General features: G+C 41.2%; 1 protein-coding gene across 2 annotated transcripts in view; it reads left to right on the top strand.

The window, feature by feature from the left end:
• LOC118564488 overlaps window positions 1–19,603 on the top strand; it is a 72,425-nt gene that overhangs the window by 47,489 nt on the left and 5,333 nt on the right. For both annotated transcript variants that reach the window (XM_036142678.1, XM_036142677.1), the window contains exon 2: window positions 13,709–13,907. In XM_036142678.1, the coding sequence (XP_035998571.1) occupies window positions 13,709–13,907 (199 nt within the window). The remainder of the gene's footprint in view (window positions 1–13,708; window positions 13,908–19,603) is intronic.

Here is a 19,603-nt window from a genome sequence, read left to right as displayed (position 1 = left end):
CGAGAAGACACCCTGTATTGAATCTAAAAATTAGCCTTACCGAGTAGTTTATGGATCTGTGATAGCCATCAGACCCCGGTTCTCTATATAACAAAGCAAAAAGATTGCAAGAACTGTAGGTCTTGGTGTGTGTGTCTGTAACAGAGAGTTTTCATTCTTAATCATAAAACCATAGCGATCAACTTAAGGCAACATCACAGTATAAACGTCATAACACATAAAATCAAACATGGAAGTCAGTCGAGAAGAGAAAGGAGAAAAAAAGGAGAAAAATCGTTTTTTGTGATATAAAAAGAGTCTGTACGTCAATAACGCAAGTAAAAAACCGTCAGGCCAGTCTGAGCACGTGGCAGACATGAATCTATTCGCGCATAAGTGGTCAGCTCAGAGTTCTCAGGCGACTGCTCCTTCGTTGCGAAAAGAAAAAGGAAAAATAAAAAATTCACAGTTCTCTTGGCACGTTCCTCCCAAACTTCTCAAGTCCTTTTCTTGTTCTTCAGCATGGACAAAAACAATTTAGTTGGATGGTAATGAGTGTTCTGTCCTATATCAGGCAATAAACATTTTATCCCCAGTAAAAATGCTCTGTGAAGATGGTTGGCAGACACCAGGCCTTGTTTACTGTTGAAGAACAGAAACAAGGTGTAATTAGTGTTCTTATCAGGACTCCCAATCCTTCTGTCATTTACCTTCTTCAAACACTTTCACCTCCAGATATTTCCGTTCACAATTATTGTGCTCTTAGCTTAACCTCCTTTACTTTAATCATTAGATCTTGCATTACTCTTATATAAAAGGAGAAATCTGAAAGCGGCAGCATTTCTCTATAATTCTTTCCCATGTGTGTCTCACCTTACAATTGTCCAACAGTTGAAAAATCTCTGCAACAGAAATTTATCATCATATGTTTCATGGCTACTGTGTCACGGTTCATCTTAACTTATTTAGCACACAAGGAATTGTGTTAAAACCTTTCAGAAACTTCTCACTGTACCAGCTTTAAAAACACCTCACATTTTTCTAAAAAGCCCAACAGAAAAACCCTTAAGTTTGTAAAAGAAAGCTCTACTATATATATTTGCAGAATAATGTTGTGATATTAATCAGAAGCAGCCCTATGTACTTCTTGTCTTATTTTGAAAAGCTCAGCTGAGAAAAAGGAAGTGTGTGCATGCCCCTCGTGCACAAAAAAGTCGTGATTGGTTGCTATTCATGAGGGGGTGTAACCCAGGGCGGAGACAGGAAATAGTTCTGTGAATCAGTTACAGCCTGACGTGCATCAAACCAAAGGACTACTAGTTGAATAGGCCTTTCACCCAAAGCGAAGAGCAATTCTAACCCCATTATATTCCTATTTATTTTAAACCAGTTCTGCTTGTTTTAACAGATAGCTTTTGTAAGCAACCCTGGTTGTATTTTATGTCCCCCTGTTTGACTCTTGTTTGAAACAAACCTTTAACCTGTAGTATGCTGTGAGCAGTAACTCATTGTTTCTCTTTAAAAACATCTCCCCCTGATTATTTAACTGCTCCACACTGCTCTAGATCAAAAAAAATTTAGGAGACTTTAAACCTTTTTCAGTCCTTCAACATTAGTTTAATAGATAATAGATAATACTTCCAAGCATAATTTTGTCCCCTATGTATATTTATACATAGGAGTGTACAGAATTGTATATTGTATATAGCTGTATAACTGTATCTAACTGATTCTACTTACCTACTTTGACACCTTCTTCTGACTTTTGACTATTGAGCCGATGGGACAAGTGAATTTCTCCACTGTGAGATCAATAAAGCTTATCTTAAGCAAATCAACCCTTTAACAAGTATCTTATTCTTGTTCTCATGTGTTTAGTTTACCCTTGAAAAACTGTAAGCAGACATTACTCTAAGTGATTTTCTTTCCTTGTCATTTATCCATTATTACTACTGTTGCTTTTTCTACAGTTTTTCCAAATTTAGGATCTGTGTTTTGTTAACTCATATCACCCAATGATCTATAAATCGTTTTATAGATCCCTGTTTGCACCTTGTCTTGTCCCAGCAGATTAAAAATCCCCATTCTAGAATTTGCTTTTTTGTTTCATCAATCACCGTCTGTTGGGATTATTGAAGAAATTGTGCAGTTCCATTGAACCCTCTTAAATATGGACCACCCATTGGTAAATGATCAGCATTAAGTTTTGCCCCTCTTTTAATTCTTTGTTTAGCCTTATTATCTGCACCTTAAATTGTGGATTAGTGGAATTCTTTGTTTGAACACGTCTCTGTGTCCGTTTTTGTTTAGGCGAGGACCTTAAGTGAGGACCTGGTCAGGATAGAAAAAGTCATCTCCGATGCTCCTTTTGGCAACCCCAGCAAACCCAAAAACAAAAATGTTTACAGTCAGTGTTAGGTTACAGGTAATCCCTGTGGGAACACGACGTCGTCTCCTTGGTCCAACCTGGTTCCAATCGCCTGGGCCATCGAAGCACTCCACCACCTGTGACAAATCTTTGACATTTTCAAACCACAGCAGCTATTCCTGGGTGTCCACACCCCCTGTCTGTGAACTGTCTCTCGTCGTAAGCCCAGGCTTTCAGTTTATCTCCTCTTTAGTGTCCCGCTTTAGAGCCCATTACCCCAAGTTGCATATTGTTGAATCCCCATTTTCAAATGTTCTTTTGTTAAAGGAGAAGTCCGGTCAAAATCAGAATTCAAACTGCTGAAAGTACTTTAAATATAAAACTACTACATACTGTGCAAAAAATTATAAGTTTTTTTAATTATGAATAATTTTCATTTAATCATGTTTATGTGGAGGAATCCATCTTGGTCAAGAATAGTACTGTCACCTCCCATTTTTTGACGTCACTCGGCGGACCCGCAGTTGAGCAAGTTTCAACGCTCTGTTTGTCACGGCGCACTATTTTCCAAGATGGCGACGACTGGTGCTCTGTACGAAGCAGAGAGTGATGAAGTACTTAGTGACAGTGATGAGAGTTCTGTGGAGCTTTCATCATCTGATAGAGATATGGATTTTTTTTACAAGAGTTTCTTGACAGAAACCGGACTTTTGACGGAATCCAGCGTACCTATTTCCAGTGCAAACTCAGTTGGGTCCTACAGTATATATGTATACACGCGTGTGTGTGTGTGTGTGTGTGTGTGTGCGCGCGCTCCGCCGCAGCACGGCTTTGCCGGCGCTGCAGCGGAGCGCGCGCACACACACACACACAGCGGAGGAGAGATCGCTGAAGTGACTTAAGTTATATATTTGCCCTCTAGTAAATAGGGCAGGTGGTCATTATTGTATAAATATTAAAATATAAAAGCGTTCCAGCACATGCTGGGGCGGAGGGATACCACATCACATGTGGTATCCCTCCGCCCCTCTGGTTGGTAACCATCCCCGCAAATTCTAAATAAAAAATTCTAAAATAAAAAATAACTTACCGAAAATCCTCGCTCTCATGTCATGTTCAAAACATTCTTCTTCAAAATGGTCGCTGCATATGACGTGTTTTCTCTCTGGCCAGAAGTTAGATGACAAATCCGCTCTGTTCAAGTTGGCAATCCAGCACCGAGCCCGGTGGCTCATGAATCGGGAAGTTGAAATAAGCGATGTTTTTTCCACTTTTACCAGTTGTGTTGGAACATCCAACGGCCATGCACGTGGGCATTGTTGCTTCAGCAATAGCTCTTGGGAATGTCAGCGGTGAAGTCCTCTGGAAATCTGAAATAATTGTTGATGATGGCAGCTGTGTAGAACGGCTCCTATTGACTTTGCTTGGAAAGCGGAGAGAAATGCTGTCGCCGCTTCCGCTTTTCCACGCCCCAGGATGTGATGTCAGACGGCCCTTACTGCCCAAATATGGGCAGTAATGTCAGCCCCCATACACAGTGATTCAGATGACAATTTATGTTTTTATTTTCTTATTGATTAAAGATAAGTTCATTAAATAACCACAAACGTATTAGTTTTAGTTATAGCTAATGATACCCTGATTTTTCCTTGTTGACCGGACTTCCCCTTTAAGAGTCCAAGACTGTGTTCTAGGTGCGTTTCCTGAACGCCAACCTCTCCATGTCATGTTCGTGAAACCTTGTAGTTGAATTCCATCACCTGTGAAGCAAAGCAGTCATGCATAGTCCTGTTCAAGATGTTTTTAGCACAGCAGGAGTTTCACTGTCGTGTGCCATTGCAGCTCTGATGTTCCTCAGAGCCAACCTTCATGCATTGATATCATGTTCAAGCTGTTATCCTCCTATCATCATCTTGTGTCCAGGAGTCGCTTCTGCTGTCCTGACCAGATACCAAACGTCCAACTAATCTAATTGACCTCATTCCTTTTCTGCATGTACGCAAGAGGATAATCGTTAGATTATCCTGGTCTAAAAGACCTCAAGGGTAATACATGGCTAAACTATGTTTCTGTGTTTTTTTCTTCTTCTAGATGTTTTAACATTTAGTTAAAGAACAACTATTGTGCTATTTTGTGTTCAAACAGATAGTTGTTAAGTCTCCTCAAACCTTTTAGGTAACTGCGTACAATTCCAAACTATTTACACTGGTGCTTTAATCCCTAATGTACCCATGTTATTTAGTAGAATAAGGCATTATTCTAATCTTGTGGTTTTATCCATTTAAGTCCTTAACCTTTGTGGTGCTTTATTGATGTCTGCCGGAGTGGCAGATGTTACAGGCATCCTAATTATTTGGTCCTTATTTGCGCCTCTGCCTACTTCAAGATACCCAGTAAATGTGGTGCTCACAATTTCTCCTTCGCTTCAACAGGTAGCTTAAAAGGTTCAGAGTTTATTCTGCTTATATTGAAAAATTAGCTTGCTCACTCGTTCATTCATTGATTAGTTTATGCTATTAACTGCTGCTGTAATGCCTACTTCAACTTCTTCGCCCTCTAGTTTTGTCATGATCATATTTATCGCCCATTGATGTAAATGTACTTTTTCCGATTTCGTCTGAATTGCATACATTGTTCTTATCCACTTTCCTTTTACGTTTAAACGGCCCCTCTTTGTATCCCACTCCTTACTTTAATCACCAATATTCATAAGTTGTCAAACCTGTTTAGGTTTAGCATAATTTCTTAAGCTTCTCTTTGCTTTCATCAGGTAAATTAACATTTTGATGCAAAATTAATGTCTTTTACCGGTGCCCCCTATTTCTTCTCGTGCACCTTGTTTTACGAAGCTTATTGTATCTTAAAGGCGCCTTTTTGAATCTTAGTCAAACCCCTTGTGGGGTTAATAAAATTCCAAAACATATCTATATATGTTTTAGATGGTTTAAATAAAACTTTTTTAGAAAAGTAAAAGAAAATCCTTCTTATCAGCGGCATCTTATCTCATCTTTTCTTTCGGGCCAGAACCTCTCTCCCGAATGCGTTTAACAGCTCTGACTTAAAACAATTAACATCCTAAGGGTTTAATAATAATCTTGATTGCTTTTAATCTGAAAGTTTTCTTCTAAGCGCATCCGCAAATGTGTTTGTTTCTAATGTGTGTTTTGTTTTTTAATTGTGTACAGGAAAATCTGAAGTGAAATGCAGAAGGGGTGTCTGCCAACTCATCTTTGTTTCGTGTTGCGGTCCATCGAAGGTTATCCGATGCCTCTGTCTTTGCCCCCGCAATTAGTTGTCCCTTTTCAGTCCTCATGTCTCAGTTCAGCACCACAACATCGTTCCAGGATGAGCATTGTCCATAAATCTTCTTTCTCCAATCATTGTGTCTGAAACCACAAGGAATTCTGCCAGCATTTTGCCAATATGGATTTTGTCCAAAATCAAATTGTCTAATACAAGAATTGTCCATCTTCATCCGTAGTTTAGTGTACATAAGTTGAAAAGAAAAAATTAAAACAAAAATTACAGTAAAACTGTCTCAAAACAAAATCAACCACATCGTTCCCTCTAAAACAAACTATTCTTAAAGTTCTTCATCTTTACCCCAGATCTTGATCCCTTACAAAATGTATCCAAGCAAAATATTTTTACAGATAGTTCAACCTCTTTTTATAAGTTCAATAATAAAAAAAACATTTCTCTTAACCTTGTAGCATCACATTCCCCATTAAACCTCTATGCAGCTTCTGTAAAAATTACAGACTTTTTGTCCAAAATTTGAATAAAAACTGGATTAGGCAGGAGTCAAGTACATCACCTTTTTTCTCCTTCCCCTGGACCACTGTGGCACCGCTTGGTACTCACTTGTCTCTGAGAATGCCTAAGAAACGAGACTAAAATCTCTCTGTTAGCACATTCCAATTATATGTATTTGACCAGGTTTCTTTGCAAGAAAAAGGCAGAAAACAGGGTAGAAATGTTAATGTGAGTCAGTGGAGAGGGGAACAGTGGGAAGGGGTACATGAAAAATTTCCAAAGCCACCTTTCTCCTCCAGAAGGTCTCCATATTACCTGATTTCTAAGTTTGTTAAAGCTTAGCATAACTTAGTCACCTTTGTCAATCCCTGCATGTCCATTTTAGATCACAACTTCTTACCATACGACCTGAAAGAGCTCACTTCCCAAGTCTTCTGTTGGAACAAAGGTGGCTTCACAGTGTCATCTCACATCATCTGAAAGAAGTAACTCACAGAAAAACAATTCTGTTAGTGTATTAGGTGACAAAAGAAAACCTGGTCTTTTTTAGTGTCTTGGTTCTTAATGTGATGTGTCTAAGTTCTTGGTTGGTCCAGGGGAGGTAGGAATCTCTCGTTCCTTTTCTTTCAGCGTTTTGTATTAAAACATCTCCTTCTCTTAATTTATCTGCCGAGCAACCTTGAATGTTGGCACATTTTTGCCGCTGGTGATGCAAAAATTAAACCAAAGGAATAATCAAAATCAAAATACACAAAACAATAAAAACCCGAAAGTAAAAAGTCTCCCAAGGAGTGTAATCTGTGTGTTTCAATATCTTATAGCATTCTTTTAATTTCTTTCTAGCTCTTTTGATCATGCAAACTCAATTATTAATTCTTTTCAATCTTAATTGGTCAAGGGTGAAACTTTAAAGCAACCATTTTCTCTTTCAGGCTTCTAGTGCTTTTCTATACATGACAAGAGTTTTCCCTGTAATTCAGCACATTGAGAAGGCTACCCAAAAACAAAGAGATTAGAATTAGATTACAACCCTTCAGAAACTCAGGCCAGAACACACAGACCCAGCCTCACCATAAACTTTTGGATGTTTACATCATGGTCAGATTTGTTTATCATATCTTTTGTCCTGTTTCAGGTTAAACTGACCCTCTGAGGCTTGCCTCAGCTCAGCATAACTAATAACATCAGATGATTTTGTAACTGATGACTTGCTTAATGTGGCCTTCTGATATCTTAATGCTCTTAAATTTTTCTCTTTAGGCAGCTGTAAAATCCTTAGTTAAACATCTCCCTTTAAAACATATCCCATCCGGTTCCATTTCTCCCAAACAGTCTCCCATATTCTCCCCATATGCTGTTCGCCATTTTATTAATGTTCTAAAATTACAACATAAAAGCTTCTACTCTGTTATTGTTTTAGATGTCATGAATTCATTGACAAACACAAGCCAAACGCAATCTAATAGCATAATTGAATACAGCCCCAACGCGTCTGGTTACTGTCACGCATAATTAAGCTCCAAACAAAAAAACGTTATCCCTAGTCCCAAGTATTTCCTACAACCCTGGGATATTTTTTGTTTAAGACACGTTAGCATATCTCAGTGTAACAATTTAATTTGGCCGGATATTTAATGTGTGAAGAAAACAAACTGTGTTATTGAAACCTCTCTTTACCTTTCTTCAGCTTTTAGTTAACATAGTTCATGATTAAAAATGTCATTTGAACTACGGAGCTGCAGTTCTCCCAAAACAAATGAACATTCTGAAACCATGAACATTACTTCATACAGACGAACGTTTAGTTACATACGATACACAGTTACATACAAACGATGACATTCAGACAGACAAACACGTGCAGGCCTGCTTTTTTCACTATCTTAAATAGTTCTATGTTTTTCATAGTTTTTAAACGTCCATAGCAACGCCGAAAGATGTATTTTCAATGTGTTAAGTTCCCGCTTAGTTTAAAAGTGGAGAGCGTGCGCTGGTTACGACTAGGGGTGGGTATTGCCAAAGAAGTCACGATTCGATTCGTATCATGATTCACATGCCACGATCCGATTCTATCACGATGCATCACGATACTTGAATTATCGTGATGCATTGCAATATTTTCACTGAACACTGTTATAATAAAAAAAAAAAATGCAGCCATTACCAGTGGCTGACTGGCTGTGTATGTTCTGGATAGTATCTTCAATTGATACATAACTGAAAGCAACTGAATTCACACATAGCTGCATTTATTGAAACGACTTTTGGAGGTATTGCCATGAAAACAAATATTACTATTACTGGAGTGGACACACTGACAAAAAGTGCTCAGGATTTATAAAACTTAAAATAACAAAATAAGGCTAATCAGTGCCGTTTAGATGGCCTCAGCGGTCCTTTAAACCAATGAAGTTGTATTGCACTTTTTTTTTTTTCAGATGTTCGCCAACCATTCATGCAATAGCGTACTGCGAGCGAGCTATTTTTAGAAACGTAACGTCACATTACGTGGTACGCAGTAGGGCAAACTTGCATAGTCCGCCGCTGTTTCGCTGTAAAAGAGACGTGTGTTACCCTTGGTTTTACTCGGTAAACGACTGCTTTTTCCAAATCTAACACCATGGTTTTTAAACATTGTTGCTATGGAACGTTCAACAGCGACTCGAGTTACGCTGATCGGCCGCATATGAAGGATGTTTTCTTCAAGACTGCCAAGGAGAAATGTGTACGCTTGGAACACCGGTTCGGTCGGCCTACACAACAGTTCAACCCGGAAAAAGTTACCAAATTCAAGTACATATGTAGCAAGCATTTTGTCGGAGGAAAGGGCCCAACCGAAAAACATCCTGACCCAATTCCAGCGACATCAAGTAGTGAACAGGTAAGAGTATTTTGGTGGCCGACATGTTAATAAAGTAGCGCCTGCTACCATGACAGCATATAGGCTATCATGGTAGCAGGCGCTAACATGATACCCTGCTACCAGGATAGCTTACTCAAAAACATTTCAAATAAGACAAAAATTAAACACCGATTCCTGGACGGTGATTACAAACAAAAAAAAAACGGCCGACGCCATGACCGCCGCGCAGGAAAAAAAAAACAAAGCTTACCGTTCGATCAACTCGGCCAGTTTTCCAGTCTTTTTAGCCCTCGACACTCAAGCCATCGTTTGAGCTGAAGGTTGGTGTGTTCTTCGACAGTTCGATCAGTAATCCGTGTGCCTGGGACATCGTCTTGGGAAAGTTTAATGGCTGCAAAGTCGGTCATATCGCTGTTTCTGTTGTGCGTGTAATAGCTGGTTGCTACGGGCGTTCTCTACCTGTATGCCCTACCTAAGCAGCAAAAGGGGCGTTGCTCTTGAGACGGTGACGTCACGTGCGCGGTACGCTATTGTATTTATTCATTTTTTTAAATTAATAATCGATACTTGCCGTCAAGAATCGATGCAGTAGATCGCGAAAATTAGAATCGCGATGCATCGTCATGACGATAATTTAGCACACCCCTAGTTACGACCCCCTAATGTTTCGTCCAAACACGGTTTTACTCTTCCGCCCCGCAAGGATACAACTCTGTGTCTCGCAGACACCTGGACGCCTACCCATTTTTGAAAGTTATACGTCGCATTTAGTAGTTACGAGCAATTTTATCCACAACGGAAGTCCTAGTCGGTCCCCACATAAACGCTTCCCCGGTGCAACGCCCTTTTAGTTCCGTTTCCTTTTTTATTAATTTTATTAAATTTTCGCTTTTCTTTTTCTTTTTAATCCAACTGCCCGACCAACTGGTTGCACTTTGAACACCCCCCTGGGCCAAACAAAAAAACTAAACAAAAAAAACACAAATACATTGATCTGTAACCTCACTTACACACAAAGACCCATTTGCACAGACACACACTCAATATCCGCGGATCCAAGCAGTCTCTCCCCCACTCACTCTGACTCAATAATCTCATTTCAACAGACACAATATGTTGTACAAGACATGACGAAGACAACAATATCAGACAGACAGCTTGCGCGTAATTTTCTGCGAGACGTCTCTGTTTTTCTCTTTTTTTATTCATTTTATCTTTACTCTTTCTCCGGTCTTGCTGGTTGTGTGTGCATCCAGCTCACGTGTTTATTCCGGTCTTCCTGTTTCTACAACAGGTTCACGGTTTCTTATAAAAGATATCTTGAACTCACTGGCTTATTTTCTTTATTCGTCTGTAATCGGGGTTTTAACAGAGTCACCCTCCGTCAAACCTCCGCATTCACACCATTGTGTATTTGCCTGGTCTTGTTCTCAATCTCAAACGCACTCGTTTTTCAAAAAGGCAGCTTTTATATTTCCACGAAAACGAAGATTTTTATGTTCGTCCTCGCGGAAAATAAGGGGCTCTAAACCCGCATTTTCCAGGCTACACAATGTTTTAGAAGCCACACGTAAAGGCGTGCTTGTCAGTGAGAATGGCAGCTTTATGCTAGACACAGAGGAAGACGTATTTTCCTCTGTGCCTAACAAGGGAACCTTCTAAACCCAATATTGTAATGAATCAGAGGCAGGGGACCGAGAATTCAGCCAGACCAGCAGAGGTTCAGATCAGGTTCTTTATTAACAAAAAGCAAAACAGGGAAAAAAACAAAAAGGACCGTCAATCCAAAAAACGGCACAAAAATAAACAGACCAACGGGGCAGGCAGGACAGGAACAGATAGGAACAGGATAGCTCAGATTACTGGAGACAAGGGGTCAAAAACCCAAAAGCAAACCAATAAACAGAAACTTGCAGGAGGAGACTCACCCATACTCAAACAGACGACCTGGCACTGATGTCTGGTCTCAACAGTTTATATGGAGGTGGAAGCAGGTGAAACCGGTCAGAGATGATTGCAGCAGGGGTGGAGTTAGGCAGGTGTGCAGAGTAAGTAATTAGACCAGACATCAGTGCAGAGGCTCAAAACAAGAAATAAATCAGAACCAAACCTAAACTAAGAAGTTAACAGGACAAGACAAAACTCAAAGCAGCCAGAAAACCTAAGACAGGGGAGTAAAATAACTAACATAACCAGAACAGAACCCAGAACATTACACAATATTCTCAGAATGGCAGCTTTTATGCTGAACACAGAGGGAGGTGTGCCCTCCGTGTTCAACAAGGGACCTCTAAACCCAAATTCTCCACATTCACAGTATTTTCAGAGACCTGGCCAGGGTCTCCCGGACTTTCACCGCTGTGACCGCACGCAAATCCCAAGTTCTTATCGACACGTTTGCAAACTTTTCTCTGCCTTTAGGAGTGCAAAAAGTCGGCCCTTCCAGGAAGAAAAAGACACTGGGAGATAAATGGAATCTCCTTACCTTTTTGTGTGTTTTTCCTCTGGAATGACGTCCTGGCCGGAAAACGGAAGGTGGTACGTCGCCTTTTGGGTCCGGGTGGAGACACCATTTTGTTATTGTTTCACCGTGCCGCGTCTACGGTGAAACACCCTCGGTGGACCCAGCTCTTTTTACCCAGTCAGGCGACCCCCACTTACTTATTACCTTGAATGTAGGACGCATAAAACAGACAAGTATACTTTTAGTTATATTTTATCTACGTAAAGACAGAGAAACAGTTACAGTCACACCAGCGCTGATGGGCCCCTGATCGGCAGGAAGCCCCGATTACTCATCACACAAACATTATAAAGGGATCTCGGGACACACCCATGCAAGGGCTGTACACATCCAAACTGTGACATCAGCAGAGAAACTGTGTCACCTCCGGGGTGGTATCTGATAGATATGTGCCAATCTTTTGGGTCGGTGCCATCTAAGTGTGCCATGCAGTTCTGGGATAAACGGCTCGTTCCACTTGACCTCGTTGATATCCTAACAACGGGAGACTACATTAGGATTGTGAGGGGAAAAAAGAGTGCATTAGTCACACTATCTCTTTGACAATTTGATCAGTCCAAGAAAAAAACTTCAGCACAAAAAAGCAAAAAATACAGAAAACATCATAAGCAGACATATTTCAGGCGGGAGGGTTTTTTGGATGGGTGGGGGAGGGCATCCAAGTCCATTTCCTCAAGTGAGCTGCACATAGGTGAGCATCAAACCTAGGTTCCTGTCCCAGGGGACAAAACCATCAGTCACAGCAAATATGGTGAGTCACGGGGGTATTTATCACCATGTTTGTGTGTGTGCATCAGTATGGGCCCATGACTCTCCAGCCGACTAGATTAATAAAAAGGACATTTTGTGTCAGGCTGACTATGAATTTGTTCATGTTTCTGCTGGTCTGTACTCATGGTGTGTCCCAAACAACCGAATTTGTCTGACTTTCAATTCAATTCAATTCAATTTTATTTATATAGCGCCAATTCATGAAATATGTCATCTCAAGGCACTTTACAAAGTCAAGTTCAATCAGATTATACAGATTGGTCAAAAATGTCTTATATAAGGAAACCAGTTGATTGCATCAAAGTCCCAACAAGCAGCATTCACTCCTGGAGAAGCGTAGAGCCACAGGAAGAGTCATCTGCATTGTACATGGCTTTGCTGCAATCCCTCATACTGAGCAAGCATGAGGCGACAGTGGGAAGAAAAACTCCCCGTTAACGGGAAGGAAAACCTCCGGCAGAACCGGGCTCAGTATGAACGGTCATCTGCCTCGACCGACTGGGGTTACAGAAGACAGAACAGAGACACAACAAGAGAAACAAAAAAGCACAGAAGCACACATTGGTCCAGTAATCTTTTCTATATTAGATAGTAATAGCGGGTGTTCTGTCTTCTCTGGATGATGTCACAGTTAAGAGAACGTCACACCAGGAGAGAGAACAAAAAGTTATAAGAGGAAATGACAACAGTTATTTCAATGCAATGCAAAACTGGAGAACAGTAGAAATCAGTAGAGTGAGAAAAATAGACCCTGATGTCCTCCAGTAGCCTAAGCCTATAGCAGCATAACTATAGAGGTAGCTCAGGGTAACATGAGCCACTCTGACTAGAAGCTTTGTCACAAAGGAAAGTTTTAAGATTAGTCTTAAAAGTAGACGGGGTGTCTGCCTCACGGACCAAAACTGGGAGTTGGTTCCACAGGAGAGGAGCCTGATAGCTAAAGGATCTGCCTCCCATTCTACTTTTAGAGACTCTAGGAACCACCAGCAGACCTGCAGTCTGAGAGCGAAGTGCTCTGTTAGGAACATACGGGGTAATCAGAGCTCTGATATATGATGGAGCTTGATTATTAAGGGCTTTATACGTTAGAAGGAGAATTTTAAATTCTATTCTTGATTTCTGCTGTGAACCAAGCTAGAAACTTCCTGAGGTCTTTCCATTCCACCATTCAGTTCAACCCCAGCCGGCATACTCACCAGTGAGCTTTCAGTTCTTGTTTTTTACCCTTTCAACTTGCAAAACAAACAATTAGATGAAATCACTGATAGCTACAAATTAATATGATATCCAGGTCAATGAGGAGTTGATGGAAACATCAGTCACAGGCCCTCTTCTTTGTTTCATTTTAAAATTTCTGGCATTTCTAAACAGACCCATTTTTAACTCTTTGTAAACGTGTTTTATGTATTTTCATTGTTACATTTGTTTATGATTTTGTCATTTTAAGGACGATCACAGAACGGCTTGCTGGTAAAACGAGGCCCTACGCTGGACATTTTGAAATCCTGAGGCCTGATGGTTCTGTGACTCCAGTAAACTCTGAAGGTCAGAACTGCTTGTATCACGCTGTGGTTCAGGCGACCAGCACAAGTCCAGCTGATGTGGAACAAAAGGCCTTGAACCTTCGAAATCAAGTAAAAGATTCTGTGAGTACCATCCACACGTCTATTCATTTCCAAAGCCTGCTCCCAGGGTCCGAAATTAACACTCACCAGACGCCAAATGCAAGTAAATTTCCCGTTTGGCGAGTGAATTTCAGAAGGCTAGCTGCCACATGGCAAGTAAATGTTTGTACCATATAAATTAAAAATAACATAAAAACAACGAAGCCCATCTGGGCTGCGGTGATCCGTTCACATCTCTGTCCATCCAGAGTTCAGTCTAGACCCGCCTTCTGCGGAGCTGGTTCAGCTTCTTTTACATCTTATTTCTGCTGCAGGTAACAGAGCAGCAGAAATAGCGATCAGAGTCATGAGTAGCTCCCAGATAAATCCTTAATTCAGAACCAGTCATTACTGCAGGCTGGATCACAAAACAGTTCTGCTAACCAGATACAGTCTAAAACACCAATTAACCTGTTTATAAGTTTCGTTTTTATTTATTCTGCATTATAATTTTTTTCCCGTGTCCTGTCTAGCAATACGGCTATAAGAATTGATGTCTTATTGCCAAATGAAGCTTGACAGTTTTTGCTTTCATAAGTGGAGGAGTGAGCTTTTGACCTAGTGCTCCGCTTGATTTATGCTTGTAAATAATTTACAAGCTTTATTATAATTTATGTAAGATCACCTTTATGTAATCACCTTATCTGGACAATGGTAAATGGTCTGAACTTATATAGCGCTTTTCCAGTCATGCTGACCACCCAAAGCACTGTACACTATAGCCACATTCACCCAGTCGCTCTCACTAACGCACACACATTTATACACCGAGATGCAGCTCGGTAGGCAACTTGGGGTTAAGTGCCTTGCCCAAGGGCACATCGACATGTGGCAAGGAGAAGCTGGAATCGAACCCACAACCTTCTGGTTGCCAGACAACTACTCAACCCATCAAGCCACAGTCGCAATGGGAAAGTAGAAGAGGAAAGGAAGAACAAGAAGAGAAAGAAAAGAAAAGAGGTGAAGGAAAGAGTTAAAAGGGAGAGATTGACAACACGGCTTCAGTCTGCTTCATAACCTGCAAAGAGACATGCAAAAAGAACAGCAAACAGATTTAGTTCAACAGAAACAGAGAAGCAACACCATGATGTTGTTGCTGAGTTATATGTATTATTTAAACTATTTAAAAAAAGGATGACAGGCATTCTGTATAGAAGTGAACACTGAGTACCTGGAGCCCACCCCCCGTAAGTGTTTATACAAAGGAAAGGTGCTCAAAACCAAAGAACTGCCTTCCTCAAGCACAGAGGACGGCGCCGGGGGACCCATAACCCCGGACCGCCAAAGGGGCCCCCAGAGAGGGGCAATGCCGAAGCCCCCAGGAGTCACAGAGGCAACCACGCGGGCCCCGCCGGCAGCCAGCAGAGGGGGACAGGACGGGGGAGACTTCAGATGTTCTTGGGATGGGGAGCGGACCCGACCCAAACCTGTCAAAAAAACACAAAAACAAAAAAGGAACACATACTCATTCACACCTTCCCACCCTAGTGCCCCGCTCACAACATACTTGCAAAAAAAAAAAAAAAAAAAAAAGGGGGATGCCTTACACACACACGTGATACTTCCATACATACTGGGGGTCAGGGGGGCACCACAATCCTCCCTATCTGCTTGGACCCGGGCCCCCATCCTGCCCCCAGCCCGAGCTCCCCCGGGGAAGGGGGGGGGACCCAATGACCCGCACGGACCACCCAACCCAAACCCCCCTCCTCTTAAATACCTAAACCCGCCCTCGATGTCTAACTGTGGGAGGGGATGGAAGGAGACATCCGAGGCGAGGCCCACATAACATAAGCCCCCCCCCCCCCCAGACATCCTTGCCCCCCACCCCCCATGTAATGGCCTACATGTATATGCGTTGTGAAAATGTTTTGAATGAAAGTGTCTAAAATGCATAATAAAATTGGGGTGAGGGACATCGCCAGAAAGTGGCAACCTCCAGTAATGCCCCCTCCCCAAAGTCCTACATATGTGGCAGTTTGATGGAGCAGGCACAGGGAGGACTAGGGGATGGGAAGAAAAAACTGGTGGGCCTACTGCCGTCCCAGGGAGCCAGCTCCCCTACTGACTCCATTAGGCAGCCCTGCTCCCCGGGAGCCCGTACAGAGAAGGGGGCCCCGCCAGCAGCACCACCGCAGCCAGGGGGCCAAAGACAGGCGGCAGGTCCCGCGATCCAACCACTGCCGGGACCAACACCTCCCTCCCCCCAACCCACCCACCAAGGTCAATTTAAAAGTTCTTAGACATATCTGAGTCCAGAAGTTTTGTTCAAAGCTGAATGATAAATCCTCTTTCCATTTCATAATAGGAAGAGATATTGAATCATCTATTTTAGTCAGTGTTCTGTAGGATTTAGACAGTAGTTTGGGGGGGGGGGGGGGGGGGGGGTTAAATCTAGAAAGTCTAATATATTAGTTGGGATTTGTAAAACACCTTCAATATGCTTAAATTTATTTTTAATTATAGATTTAATTTGTTCATATTCTAAGAATTTATTTTTACTAATGCCATATTGCATATTTAATCTATCAAAAGTGGTAAACTTGGTTCTGTCAAGTAGATGTTCCAGATATTTAATACCTTTATTCTTCCAGTATGTAAAGTTTATCATTTTATTATTTTGTAGGATGTCAGGGTTATTCCAGATAGGTGTACGACTGCATGGGATAAGGGATGACTTTGTCATTTTAAGGAACTCCCACCATGCTGTCAGAGTAGAGCTGATATTGATATTTTTAAAGCATGTATGCCGTTTTATATTTGAGCTAATAAACGGCAAATCTGAAATCGTGATATCATTGCACATTTCCTGTTCTATATCTAACCAAGGCTCATCTAAAAAAAATGTTTTTATCCATTTAGAGATGTATTGTAGCCTATTTACTAACTAGTAATTATGGAAGTTAGGCAGATCTAGTCCTCCTCTGTCTTTAATCTTCTGTAGTGTCTTTAAGATAATACGTGGGGGTTTATCTTTCCAAAGAAATTTAGAGATTGAACAGTCTATACCAGGGGTCGGCAACCTTTACCACTGAAAGAGCCATTTGGACCCATTTCACACAGTAAAGAAAACACTGGGAGCCATAAAATCCGTTGGAAATTTGAAATTAAATCACACTGCATATAACACATTTTTTGCGACACAACGCATCTTTGCCTCTTTTTTTTAAGTACAAAACTTCTATTGTTTTATGGAAATCATCAACTCTGCTAATGTCAGAGTTTTTATTTTGAATAAAGCTTGGTGCGAGTAAACGCACATCATGGTTGGATTATTTGATTTTCAGCCCATATAGACGGTACTTTCGGAATATTTTTCTTTTAATCCGAACACTTTTTAATCACATCCGGGAAAGTTACACACTAACAAGCTAACAGCTGCATTAGACGAGCTATCAGACGTTCAGGCGGAGTCCTGCGCGTCAGCCGCACAAGACTCCGCTCACAGCCTCGAGACTGCGGTCAAGTGAGCCCTCACTTGATTTTGTTGGTCTCGCAAACACTAAGGATTATGGCAGAGGCGGCTGAGACTACTTTTCAAAATAAAAGCAGCATGTTTGCGGTGTATCGACCACGTGTTTCCACACATATTTACATATATTAAAAATGTTTCCATGCTTAATGCAATACTTTATGTGACACTCTTTAGCCTAAAAAACTCTCAAAACACTGTTTTCTTTTACAGCTGACTACTTTTACTTACAAATTACAGATGATGTTCTTCAGAGCTTATTCATCAAACTGCATCTACATCATTTGTGTTTTAAAAATAAAGGCATTTAAAAATCTCTAGATTGACAAAATGTTTGCTGTTTTATACTGCCATGCTGAACACCTCCAGTGTTCAGCATGGTAGCAGAAAACGTCCAGATGTGGCTCAGTAAGTTTCAGTCAATTCTGATGTAGCATTTCAAAATAAGAGCCGTTTGAAATTGCTATATATTAACTCATTTAGACCAAAGTTGCTGTAGCTCTAGCAACTAAACCGTAGATAATCAGTGGATGCAACCACTTCAGCATGATAGTAGAACACCTCCAGATGTGGCTCAATAAGTTTCAGACAATTCTGATGTGGAATTACAAAATAAGAGCCATTTGAACTTGCTATATATTAACTAATTATTAACAAAGTTGCTGCCACTGCAGCAACTAAACCGTAGATAATCAGTGGATGCAACCACTTCAGCATGGTAGTAGAACACCTCCAGATGTGGCTCAGTAGGTTTCAGTCAATTCTGATGTGGCATTTCAAAATAAGAGCCATTAGAAATCTCTACAAATTAAGTAATTGTCACCTAAGTTGCTGTCACTCTAGCAACTAAATAGTAGATAATCAATTGATGCTGCCACTTTAGCAGGACAGTACAACACCTCCAGATGTGGCTCAACAAAGCTCATTAAGATTTGATGTGGAATTTCAAAATAAAAGACTGTTAAAACCTTAAGTGCATTGGCCATACACTATATTGCCAAAAATATTTGCTCCCCCATCCAGATTATTGGAATCAGGTGTTCCAATCACTTCCATAGCCACAGTTGTGTAAAATCAAGCATCTATGCACACAGACTCTTTTCACAATCATTTGTGAAAGACTGGGTTGCTCTCAGAAGCTTAGTGAATTCCAGCGTGGAACTGTGATAGGATGCTACTTGGGCAACAAATCCAGTCATGAAATGTCCTCACTCCTAAATATTCTTCAGTCAACTGCATCACAACAAAATTAAAGTGTTTGGCAATGACAGCACCTCCGCCACGAAGTGTTAGGCCACGTAAACTTTCAGAGCGGGGTCAGTGGATCCATCCATCTATCCATCTTCTGTCATGTTTGGCCCTATTGGGGCCAAACATGACAGAAGGAACAATCTGCAATCTACTGTAACAATCTGTAGTATACAAACGTTTACTGCTATTTTTCCTTATGAATATAAAATATTTAGTTTTTTCGGGTAAGTTATCTTTTGTGGCAACCACTATTGTCGTGATTAGTCTTGATGAACCTAGACAGAGCACACACACACTCACAGAGCTTATTTCTGAGATTTTATTGAAAGAAAGATGAGTAGCGGATGAGCAAACCAGAGAGGCTGTACTGGACTGGAACTGGGGTGTAGATGGGAGCAGGAGCTGGAGGACCAGAGAGAGTTCTTGAGATGTAGGGCTGCTGGAGCACATGGGTAGCAGACAGTCCAGTTAGCAGAGGCCTTACTTAAAGCAGAGAGGTAGCCTTAAATCCAGCAGCTAGCAGAGGCTTCACTTGAGACACAGAAGTGGCAGGAACTCCAGCAACTAAACAGGGAGCAAAGTAGGCTCACAGACGTGGAATGAGTGGAGAATGATGACGAACCGGCGGGGAAGAGAAGACTGAGGGAAGCTTATGTAGGGAGGCTGGCAGGTGGAGTGAGTTCTGACTAATTAAAGTCTAACAGGTATGACTGTTTGCTGAGGGAGTGGAAGGTGAGCTGAGTGAGAGGAAGAGGAACTGGAAAATAACAGGGAACAAAGTCAGACCAAAACTAAACCATGACAACTATTAATTTTGTTATTAAGAGTAACTGTATTGCACTACCCCTCCCCTGGACTGCCACCTTACCATAGTGGAGGGGTTTGAGTGTCCCAATGACCCTAGGAGCTATGCTGTCAGGGGCTTAATGACCCTAGTAGGCTCACCCAAGGCAGA

This window comes from Fundulus heteroclitus, chromosome 11 (assembly GCF_011125445.2).
Source record: "Fundulus heteroclitus isolate FHET01 chromosome 11, MU-UCD_Fhet_4.1, whole genome shotgun sequence".
Classification (NCBI taxonomy): Eukaryota; Metazoa; Chordata; class Actinopteri; order Cyprinodontiformes; family Fundulidae; genus Fundulus; species Fundulus heteroclitus.
Note: the sequence above shows the minus strand (reverse complement) of the source record. Positions and strands in the feature narration are given on the sequence as shown.